Genomic DNA, 12,351 nt, shown 5'->3' with positions numbered 1-12,351 from the left:
TCCAGAGCAAAGCATTCTTCTCCTTTCCCTCACTGGCCACCCCTTCTCACTTTCTTCTCTAACCCCTCCTTCCAACCCCTTCAAACACGAAGTGTCCCAGGGCTCAGAATCGAGGCGTCGTCACTTCTCAATCTGAACGTTCTTCTGACTCTCTCATGGTAAGTCCCTCGGCTCTAACCCTGTCTGCACACAGCGACGCCCAAAGTTACGGCTCCAGTCAAGACCTCATCAGTCGACTTCTCGACACCTCTAGTTGGACGCCTAATGTGATTCAAACAGTAACATGGACAAAACAGACCCTGGATTGTCTGACCCCAACTGGGATGTTTCCCATCTTAGTTCCTCATGAAAGAAAAAAAAAAAAATGAGTCATTCTGAACAACTTCCTGCTTCCCTTCTGCACAGCAACTTCTCCGGGTCCTGTGTGAATCTCCCCTTTTCCTTTCCTGTCAACACTGGGTCCAGAGTCCCAGCCTTTCTCCCTTCCACCAACTCAACAGGCTCTAACTAGTCCCCAGGCTTTGTCTCACCTCCAGTCTACTCTCCTCACAGCAACCAGGGTAGTTTCTTCATATGGAAAAGAGATTAGGCCATTCCCCACTTAAAAATTCCAAATGGCTTCTTCCCATTACACTTCGGGAGAATCTAAATTCTCTCCTTCTGTTTCTCTCTCCCTTTCCACCACTCACCCCTCAGCCTTTACCCGCCATCCTGCAAGCCCCTGACCTCCTTTCTGTGCCTTGAACCCACCAAGTGTTTGCTTTCTCCAAAGGGCCTTTGCACCTGTCAGTTCTTCTTCACCTGAATGTTTACATTCTCGTCAGCCAACAAGCAGCTTCGCGACATTTCCTCAAAGAAGCCTTTCTTGATCACTCTGTCTAAAGGGCCATTCCCCCCAGTCTGGCTGGTCTCTGTCATATCACGCTGTTTCATTTCCCAACACTCATCAATATCTGAAATGTTCTCAGCTATTTATTTGGTTTTTTGTTATCTCTCTTGCTAAGATGTAAGGTTCATGGAAGTTTTATGTACCACAACTTACCACTATTTTTATTTACCACGATTTTGATTTCTGTTATATTTACCACTAAGTAGCAGCACTTAGAATAGTTCCTGGCACATGGTAGGGGCTCTAAGAACAACTGAATCAAGGAGGAAATCGTCTCATTTAAGAGCCACTGCCATTATTCCCACTGTACCGATTATGAAGCTGAGAACTTACAAGGTAATTGCCCTCATGCTACATAATTGGAAAGCTCGGGGTGGAATCCAGGCATGATGCCAAAGACGAATTTCTTAAAGCCCTTTAAAAGCAGAGCACATCTGCATCCAACATTTCTAGCATTATCTCTTTAAATTACTTCATCCGCTCCCTGACCCTTTTCTTTTCCTCATCTGCCTCCTTCATGTCATCATTTACTCTCACAGTCAAAACTCTGAACTGATGTCTTCCGCTTCATTTATTTTTCCTTAGATACTGTGTATCTTGATCATACCTGAAGTATCAATAAGCAAATTCAGAAAATGAAACCATGGATCACTGACAATTAGAAAGACAGGGTTTATTAGGCATTAGTTAAAATCTTAGTTTAGAAACCAAAACGGGGACTTGGACACTCAAGTTTAAGAAGTCAAAGTACATTTGGCCTGCATTATCTGATTGGCAGCCCACATTCATCACAGTAACCAAACAATAAACATATTTTTTCTTTACTTTCCCTTAAGCTAGAGTCAGCTTATTCCTAGAGTAACAAATTGTGAGAGAGCTCTCCCTGATTCACTTAAGATGCCTCTTGGATCACTATGAAGAGATTATCTGGTGTCTACACTTCCTGGAATAAGGTGAGAACCTCATGTGTTTTCCATGATCAAAGTGTTTAACAAAGGTCAAGTTACTTCCCCTGCGCCTCAAAAACAAGAAGAGAATCTAGATACTTTGGTAAATTATTCAATGGCTTTCGCTTTATGTAATATCAAAAACAAATTAGGTATGGGGAAAATCCATTACTTCCATCCCATCACTCACCTCCACACAGACCTGGTGCTGTGCTTTGTTAATCACCTTTTCGAGACGATGGTAACAACATCACTTTTGCATTCTTAACACGGCATCAGCAATCATAGTAAAGGCAAATTAATTAAAGATGTCTTTTTGCTTTTCATAAGAGATGTCTTTTAGCTTTCCGCATAGCCTTAGATCGCGCTAGCAACACGGAAGTGGCTCAGTGTGCAATGTTTACTCGTGCAGCTACATCAGGTGCATGGAATTAATGCATGTTTCACACAAATGATCTCTAAGCAACTACCAACTACCCTTCAGTCTTGCTGTGATTTGCCCACCATCACGCAATCATGTCCTCAATTACCTGGTTATTAAGCTGAAAAAAAACAGACCTAGAATCAGATAAACTCAGCATGAAATCTCAACCCTCACTCCCCCAACTCCCATCCGTGATGAGGGGGTGACCTTGGAAAATTACTGCGGAAGATTACCAAAAGCAGTTGAGGATTTGTTTGTGCGGTGTGTATGTGTGTCTGTTTAAAATTTCTCTCTGAAGGACTCTTCTATTTGCAGTGTAAATCATAAAACAAACAAACCAAAAACAAATTGAGACTATTGGCTAAATCCTCTTCTGATTTATTAACTATCTGATGACAACCCACGCAACTCGTGGCAGCTCCAAAACTTCTATAACCAAAAGCCTGCTGAAGGAATCTGGTTGGAATGGGGCCCAGCTGTAGGCTGGCAAGCACAGAGTTTTTACTTAAATAGTGTACTATATGTACACCTTAAGGGAATAATTTATAATGTACAGAAGATTGAGAACACGAATAATTATCTGTTGCAAGGTATACAGTTACTTTGAGAAGGAAGCTTATGAAGAATTTGGAAGATTTAAAACCCCATCTCTAAGCAGCCACTGTTCACTGAGATTACACACTTCACAGGGAAAGGAATGGGATGTGGTATTCCCAATTTACGGAACAGGGAAAACACATAAAATATTTGTTCATGAAATGAATAAATGAATAAATAAATAGGTTTAGGGGGCAGGTAAAAGAAATACTAATGAAGTGTTTGGGTGATGGGTGTTGGTAACTGACTTTATTTTCCTATGCATTGATTTCTGTATTTCTCAAGTTGCCTAGAGTAATCATGGTTGACTTAGGGAAAAATGGGATACGCAATTTTATATACAGCATGTGACCCAAAGAGAGAAAGAGAGCAGGAAAGAGAGAAAGAAAAAGAACATTAGCAAGGATTTTAAGCAATCTTTTCTTGTTTCTACTTCCTGAAATGTTCCATCGTGTATTGATAGAAATTTTACCATGAGCAATTCACTTAAATAACAACAACAAAAGGACAATTAAAATTGTTTGTACGAGTTGTTAAGTACTTTCTGTGTAGAGGGTTGGGCTGCACTGACAGACTATCCACTCATTTAGGTCACTGGCAAATAAGCAAAGACCCAGTGAAAACCTACAGGAGCTCACCAGCTACTGTGAGATACAGCCAGGTAGAGAGATCTGCATGAGGTCGGAAGAGGACCTATCTAGCTGTGAAAGGGGTGAAAGAGCAGAGGATGAGCAGGGGGGCTGCCCAGAGGAAGTGACCTTTGAACTAAATTTTGAAGAGCAATTATAATTTGCCTAGTTTAAAAAAATTATGGAGGGAAGGAAACATGGTGGGGTGGGGGTCAACAGTTTGGAGACAGAAAAACATTATATTTTTAGGAAAATGAGTTACAAGAGTACATAGTACATGTCACAAAGTGACTCCAGATAAAGCTGGAGCAATCTGGATGGATTAAATTAGAACCGTGCGTGCCACGCGAACTGCTTTCATTTTTCTGAAACGCACAGAGACCAAAGGAGGATGATTTGACACCTTATTTTGACCTCACCCACACTGTCCCTTGAGAACATTTTAAACTTGTGTTGATTCTTCTATTTACTTTTTTATTCCCAATTAGTAAGAAGTTGGCACAAATGAATGAGAATTAAAATACAACAATGCTAGACTATACAGCAGCCTAATAAGTGATTCTAAAGTTGCAACTGGCTACCTGAGAAATAGCCAAAAACTCTCAAAATCTCAAAAAGCAATCTTGCTGAAAGAGCTCTCAATCGCAAAATGGATGTTACCAATAGAAATATCAACACAAAGCAGATTTGAGGATGGCTACTACTGCCCAACGTAAACTTTGACAAAAGTGAAAGTTACATTACATAAATTACATTTTATGTGATGTTGAAATGAAAGAAAGAAAGAGAGAGAGAGAGAAAGAAAGAAAGAAAGAAAGAGGAAGAAAGAAAGAAAGAAAGAAAGAAAGAAAGAAAGAAAGAAAGAAAGAAAGAAAGAAAAAGAAAGAAAAAGAAACCAACAGTGTCTAAAACTGCACACAAGAAATGTTGTTTCTGGCTAAACAGAAAAATTAAAGCGTTTTTGGAGAACTTAGATCTGTACGGTTTGACAACAAAAATTACACTTAGAAAAAATAATAACCATACAGGAATAATCTATAATCAGTAAAATGTGATGCGGATAAAAATCAATTTATGAATTTAATAACAATTGTAAAAATTAAATGAAAATGGATGCTGCAAAACATTAGTTCAGTAAAAAAAAAAATGGGAAAGTTGGTAATGATTTAATCAGGTTATATAAAAATACTCCAGGAATTAAATTGGCTTAATGGAGGCAGATTTTTGTGTGAAGTCTATTTTCAAGGAAAGTTCATAAATGTTGGTATACTCTGATTAAATGTTTATATTCATAAATGTTGAGTCAAAACACCCCTGAGATGAAAATCATGGGATCAGTATATGCTCTGTCCCGCAGAGAGCCATTGAAGGAGGAATGTACAAAGGTGAGTTTTTCCTTTTACAAAGATTATCTTAGTAGAAGCTGAGGGGAGGCAAGATTCCAGGCTATTGATGCTAAGACTCTGTAGCAGAGTTGTGAGACGGGATGTGTCTATAAACTATTTAAGAGGTAGAATCCAGAGTAGTTTGAAAATCCCTAAAATAGGGGATACAAAGTTAAAGACAGTCAAAGATCTATAAGGGTTTATTCCTCTGCCACACAGCCTTAAACTTTATCATCTCAGAATCTCTCAAAGGAAGAGATGGGATCTGGAATCATGTTTCTATGGGAAAGAGGTGTGTGCTGTGATTTCACGGGATTACATAAATGAAATTTACAGCCTTGCAGAGTATCTCATCGTTTCCAAAGCACTGTCACAAATATTACCACATTTAATATTCACAACCTTCTGTAGATAAGGAAACTGTGTATCAAAGATGGAAAATGATTTGGATCCAGATCACACAGTTCATAGAATTTGATTTCCCAAGTATTTCTTGTTCTACCTGCTCTGGTCTTCTCCAACTGGAAATAACTCGTGACTATGATGCTTAATAGTTCTTTAATCAGTAAACAAATGATTGCTTTCTTCTGTAAGTGGAGATATTTAATATATGGTGACCACACTTTATTGCCTTGATTTCGTCCCTTTGATATCCTCTTTTATTGATACATCTTTATTATGTATATAGGTGTCTCTAATCTATTTTCATGACTATCAGGACAAAGTTTTTATTTTTTTAATTTACAAAGCAGAGAGTTTCTTCTTATCTATCAGTGATTTTTGTGACATCCACTTCACCAGCTGTTCATGTCCTAGCACTACATCTGAGTATGTGTTGAGCTGCCCCCAGCTCTTAAGCTCTGCTCAGCAAATCGCTTTTTCAGAGGGTTGATGAGCTTCCTTTACAACTTTATCACACTTGCAATATATTATAGGAGAAACTGAAGTTTTAGTAAAGTCGCGTTTTTCACTTCAGACCCTTGTGTCTCATTTTTAACAGGAAATGAATGTTTAATCTTTCAACACTGTGTAACTAGGCACCGTGAAAGATGTTAAAGTTTGAGTTTGGGTCTTCATTAAGGAATCTAAAAAGAGCACTGATAATCTTTTCAGAAGTGGACCTGTTGAAGATACTGTGAACAAACATGAAAGATTTCTGAGTATTTCATTAACAGTAACTTTACGTATCGTTATGCTTGTCCTGGCTGAAAGAGCAGGAAGGATTTCATTTCTTCCTGTATTTTTTCTTGTTTCTATTGTTATTCCTCAACACACAATACTCTGCTTGCAATAGCCATTCCCCAGACTCCTGAGAGACTGAAGTTGAAGTAACATATTGACGTATGCACATTAAAGGAATGCATATTAAAGATTTTAGGCAATAATTAAATATTTTTTTACCTAAATATTGATTAGAGGCCTGTACACAAAACCTAATAATCAATGTTTACTTCTGTATGTTTCAGGATTATGTAGAAATAGATATCACATGATATTGCTAAATGACTAGCCTGTAATATTTCATTTCTTTATCCTTCCATAAGACTACTATCTTTTTTTTAATTGAAGTATAGTTGATTTCATTACTGTGTTAGTTTCAGGTGTACAACAAAGTGATTCAGTTACATATTTTTTTTCAGATTATTTTCCATTATAGGTTATTACAAGGTATTGAGTGTAATTCCCTGTGCTATACAGTAGCTTGTTGCTTACAAGACTACCATCTTTATGCATGCAAAAATCATAACACTAATTCTTTGGGGATAGGAAACGGGTATGTGGTTGGGTGTCTTGTGCTGACAAAACTATTTAGACAAGATTGAAATTAAGTTTAAACTGAGGTTAAGTTAAATTTCCATTGTCTTTTCTCCTGTCTAACAATTCCCACAGACTTATAAGATGACTGAAAAAGATCAAAGATCTGCAGTGAGGACAGATTTCTTTCTCTGCACCAGTAGCTCACATACACATGGTCTGAAAGCAAAACCTCGTAACGTTAACACTGCTTTTAACAACCTTAATCAACCCGACTACAGATCTCTGCTTTTTACCTGCTCAGATTGAAATTCTTTACCACATTATCTAGTAAGAAATGATGCTCAGACTCCCACGAGCTTTCTGTGTGCACACAATGCAACGGGCAGGGTGAGGAATCTTCCATCTGCCCTTGGAGACAGTCCCAGGGCACCAGGTCAAGTGCTGCTCACGCCAGTGCCTGCAAGGGCTGGATCTGACGCCGGGCGTCTTGTCCCCCTGCTTCATGAGTCCCTCTCTCCCCAGTCCTCACTTTTCTTCCCCTGGAAGTCTGGATCTGAAGAACAAAACTGACCTATCCAATGAAATGTCACTAGCATGAATGTCCAAAGCGTAGGTCAAGGAAAATTTAGGAACAACATTCTTGAACTATGGATTTTTAAGAAATCAGAAGGCTCTTTCCAGATAAAAGGTGAAACAAGGAGATGAAAGAAGGCGGGGGGGGGGGGGGGGGGGGCAAAACCTGTAAAGATCCAGATCTAAAATGATTTTATTTAATCAATAAAATTGTCCAATTTATCAAACTGCCTCCATCCTTCCCCACTTTGCCTCTGGCTGGTTTTTTTAATCTCATGTTCTTCCCCTCTCTGTCCTTTCTCTCTGAAAATGTTCTTGTCACCCTTCTTCATTATTATAATTTGCAGTTTTCTCAAAAAACACCCATTACTTTTTCAGTGTCTGGTAAGAAATGCAGCACAGATGATAGAAAAAAGGCATAAGATGATTTCTGCTGTCATGCAGGTTACAATGGCAGTAATGCTGCTATTGGTAAATAACAGGGCCAACAACAGCAGATTAAAATAGTAGGTGAAAATGACAAGGTAAAGTGATAAAAAGTATCCAATTTCAGTGGAGATATTTTGTAGCGAGAGTGATGAAAGAGAATTTTAGAAGGGAAATCGGATTTGCTCAGCGCCTTAGAGGTCTTGAGGAAGTGTAGAGAAGCAGGGTATTGAAACTACCTCCTGCTTGTTCTATTTTAGTCAATCTAAAAGGAAAAAAAAAAGTCTCTGCCCAGCTCCTGCCCTGCTCCTAGCTCACTGGTGGACTCAGTTGTTCTGGCAAAAGTTTAGAATGTAAACCAAGGCAATAGGAAGATGCCGGAGGATTTTTTCCTCTTGTATTTTGTATATTTAAGCTGCAGTATGTGAAAAGAAATGGACAGATTACTAAACAACTACAAAACTGCAGGTAAAAAGTGATAAAGCTGTGAATTAAAGGGATGACAAAGGAGGTGAAAGGGGGAAAGATTTTAGAGATCATTACAAAGTAAAATGATAGGACTTGCAGAGCATTTAAATATACATTTCAGATTCTCTCTTTCTCTCTCTTCCAAAAACACAGCACATTAAAACAAGATTAAATTTAGGAAGGGAGGTAGGTGCCACCTGTGAGGGGTGAGTCTGGAGATGGAGAATTGGATCATCAGTATATAGTAGGTGATGGTAAGGAACTCTGAATTTAGGAAATAAGAATAAAACTGGCAAGGACTGAGGCCGGTGGAACCCCAATATTTAAAAGTAGACAAATTTGGAGAATCAGTAGAAAGATGATAGACAGACCTATATATATATATGTTTTAATGTGTATTATATAACTCACATATATTGTATATATCGCTCACACATTTATAACTAGTCTGTCTATATTTATGTGTGCATATGTGTATGTAGACAAAGAGTGTAGAAATATCTATATTCTTACACTAGTTAATTGTCACTGGTAAAAGGATACCAAGTAGCCCCAGAGAGGGCAAAGACCCAGCTCAAACCTGAGGGCTCTGACCCTGCGCTACACAACCCTGTCACGTAGAGCAAGGGAAGAAAAGGAAGGCAGACCCCTAACCTCACCTTATTTTTCCTCTAACAAAAGGCATTTCAAAGTCTAGCAATGTGGAGCTATATGTAATGAGGTGGATAGACCTACAGTCTGTCATACAGAGTGAAGTAAGCCAGAAAGAGAAAGACAAATATTGTATGCTAACTCACATATACGGAATCTAAAAATGGTACTGATGAACTCAGGGACAAGAACAAGGACGCAGGTGCAGAGAATGGACTGGAGAACTCGAGGTTTGGGGGGGGTGGGGGGTGAAGGGGAAGCTGAGACGAAGCAAGAGAGTAGCACAGACATATATATACTACCAACTGTAAAGTAGATAGCCAGTGAGAAGTTGTTGTATAACAAAGGGAGTTCAACTTGAGGATGGAAGATGCCTTAGAGGACTGGGACGGGGAGGGTGGGGGGGACTCGAGGGAGGGTGGGGGGGATCAAGGGAGAGAGGGAATACGGGGATACGTGTATAAAAACAGATGATTGAACTTGGTGTGCCCCCCCAAAAATAATAAATAAATAAAATTAAAAAAAAAAAAGTCTAGCAATGATAACAATCCCAGGCAGATTTGCATTAGGAGAATACTTTCCAAAAAATCAGTACATAATCATACACCCCCATACACAAATCTCTGCATTGTATTTAGAAGTTAATAGGATTGCCAGTCAAATTCAATTCATAATTAGTATTGAACGCCTGCAATGTGCAAAGCAAGATACATGTTTGTAACATGAGCTATTTCTTTTTTATGCAGATGGAAAAATGAAAAATTATGTCCAGGAAATGACTCTTAACCGTTATGACTCATAAGTCACATAACTCACATATGTGAGTAAAGCTGGTATGGTGTAAAGCACCAGATTTGCCTGCACTGCTTTCTTAGAGCCAGAAATCACTCATCCCTACCTGCATTTTTGAAACCATCTCTGTCCCCCAGAATTATTTAGAAATTTTAAACAAAGTGTCGGTTTCCGGTTATCATGGCAAAGAGGCACGAGCAAAGAGATTGGACTTTTGTGTCACAAAACTCAACCCTGCATTGTTCTTGCTCTGGCAAAGTTTCACTTTGCCCATATTTGTATTTGAGAGATTAAACAACACATCTGAGTTGTGCAATGATTTATCCATCGATGTCTCTCTCCATTTGGCTCTATTTCTTTATGCTTTTAGAATTCACAACATAAATTTGATGTCTAATATCTCCTATAAACACTAAACTCAATTTAACACATTAAAGTGAAATATAGAATCCAGCTCATAGGTTGCTAATAAAGAAAAATACATCATTTAAAGAATTAACAATTTCCAAAATTATACAGTGAATCACAAAATCTCTTGGGGGACTTCAAACTATGATAAACAAGATTTGCACACCTAGATAATTATATCTATATATATTTTTCCAAAACAAAGTACAGAAGACTAGAAAATGTTAGCTCTGAATATTTATGTAAGTAGTTGAAGTTAAACTTGGTCTTTCAAAATAAATCTATATCTATCCATTTATTTATGGTATAAACTATTCAGAAAAATGGGTTTAAAGGTTTCTAGATCGTTGTACCCTCTTATTTTGATTAAAAATTCAAAGATGTTTCTTATGGCAAAAATCCTTAATAGACTGTGTTGAAATTTTATGGTGGTTTGCTCTGTGGCCTACAAAATATTTCAGTATTTCTTTATGCTCATTTACAAATGTTTTGCAACAGGTCTTCAGTGGGAATTTTTAATGGAAGTTTACTCTGACTTATGAGAATACACATATTATTATCTTATTAAAATTATGATTCTTTATAATATGTGGTTTTTTATTATTATAACCAACGTTATAGGCATGGTAACTTGATAAACATTTTCTGTACTAAGGCAAAATGCTATACCTATATAAAAAATGTTTAATTCATTTTTGCAGTTAAAGAAAACAAAACAACAAAAAACCCCACTATCCACACTGCTTTCTACTGTCCTAGGTTACACAAAATGTAAATTAACAAGGTGGCATGCCCAGAAGGTAGCTACTGCCCTGCCTTTTAGAGAAAAGGAGAGCGGCAGAAAGTCAAAAAAAGATTTCAAAATGAATTACAATAAGCAAGATTTTTAAAAATATTTTTCCTGTTTTTTTTTTTTTTTTACTTATTTGAAAATCTACAAAAATACCATATTATTGAATGGATACCAAAGTATCCATTCAATAATAAAAAATTGCGTTTATATTTTATACCATAAGGAATAATGTTAAATATCAACCAAAATGTACTCATGACCCAAAATGAAACCGTTCAAGAAATGTCCATTAAATGAACCATAAGTGCACAAAGATCTCAAACTTGAAAAGTTACCAGAAATCCAATTAGTTGCATTTTCCTAAAGAAGGCAGCATTTGCATGATTCTTAAGCGTTTAAGTATTTTTATCTCATCAAGGCTCTACTATTTACCCATCACCCCGGAAGGGCGGGGGCCCCATACGAATTTTCAAAGCAAATAGTCATTAAAACGATTGTAAGGAACCAAAAGTTTGATTTAAAATTCATCCTGTGATAAGAATTTTCAAAAAGTTAATATTTAATTCAATATCCAAGTGTGTTATTTTAAACTACTGTAACAACTAAGTATTCAACACAATATTTCGGTCATAATCAAAATTTGAGGAAGCAAACGCCTGGTCCGAAAAGAGGGAGTGGCTTGAGTGCAAGTAAAGCCACATTATGATTTTTTAAAGTTCATTTTTTATTAAAAAGACAAAAATGCACTTCTTTTGTCATTAAAATTTCCTCAGACTTTCATAAACTTGTGTTTGTATATTTTGAGGGTTAAGTCACAATGCTGCTTTTGTAATATCCTTGAACAGTTTGTAAACCAAGATACAGAGAGAAAATGTTTGCCTTTTAAATTGTGATTTTTTTTTTTTGGCCAAACGTATGCCTTTTTAAACAGAAACAATGTATTCTGTCACTTAGCAAGCCATATCTCTCTGGTGCACAATAACCTTGACCGTTTTACAGAGGGCCTCCTCACCTCCAGTCACCGGTACTTGACTTATTTTTATGGCTATTTCAAACCAACGGCCTTCCACACACACACCAAAAAATAACTACAGAAATATGAACTTCCTTGTACTTACCTGTAGCCAATCTTGCGGTGTCCAGAAAGGCAAAGCCAAATGCCAAAAGTTTAAGCCACAAATACATGGTCATATCTGGAAATCAGCCGTATTCCTGTGAAACAGCATGCGTCCTTCTGAAAGGCAAAATAATGGTTATCTCCGTAAAAATGTTTGCCTGTAAAACTGAATCAAAAAGAAAAGAAATAAATGCATACTCTTTACTGGTGTCTTATCAGACGGAGCGATTTCCTCCTCTGCTACCCTAAGAACAAACCACTTGCTACTAGGTAGTGATGTCAGATTCGGTTTTACCAACTTCTCCAAAATGCTGTAAAGGGTCCTCTTTGCAGGAAGTCAAGAAAGTTGTTCAAAGTCACTGCAAAGGCATCTTACTTCCTTAATTCAAGTAATCAGACTGAGTTAGCAGGCCTTTTAAAAAATTTTCCCTTCAAGGAAGATGTGCTTTTAGTACCCAAATAGCACTCCCATGCAGTATTCATTATAACTAAAA

At 37.4% G+C, this 12,351-nt stretch overlaps 1 protein-coding gene across 2 annotated transcripts in view; it reads right to left on the bottom strand.

The window, feature by feature from the left end:
* Positions 1 to 12,134, bottom strand: part of PTPRC (protein tyrosine phosphatase receptor type C) — a 118,478-nt gene extending 106,344 nt beyond the window's left edge. For both annotated transcript variants that reach the window (XM_057728488.1, XM_057728490.1), the window contains exons 1-2: positions 12,056 to 12,134; positions 11,859 to 11,974 (exon numbers count right to left, since the gene is read on the bottom strand). In XM_057728488.1, the coding sequence (XP_057584471.1) occupies positions 11,859 to 11,931 (73 nt within the window). In that variant the 5' untranslated portion in view covers positions 11,932 to 11,974; positions 12,056 to 12,134. The remainder of the gene's footprint in view (positions 1 to 11,858; positions 11,975 to 12,055) is intronic.
* Positions 12,135 to 12,351: the final 217 nt, after the last annotated feature.

This window comes from Hippopotamus amphibius, chromosome 3 (assembly GCF_030028045.1).
Source record: "Hippopotamus amphibius kiboko isolate mHipAmp2 chromosome 3, mHipAmp2.hap2, whole genome shotgun sequence".
In the NCBI taxonomy this organism is placed as follows: Eukaryota; Metazoa; Chordata; class Mammalia; order Artiodactyla; family Hippopotamidae; genus Hippopotamus; species Hippopotamus amphibius.
The sequence above is the reverse complement of the archived record's forward strand: the minus strand, read 5'-3'. Positions and strand labels throughout refer to the sequence as shown.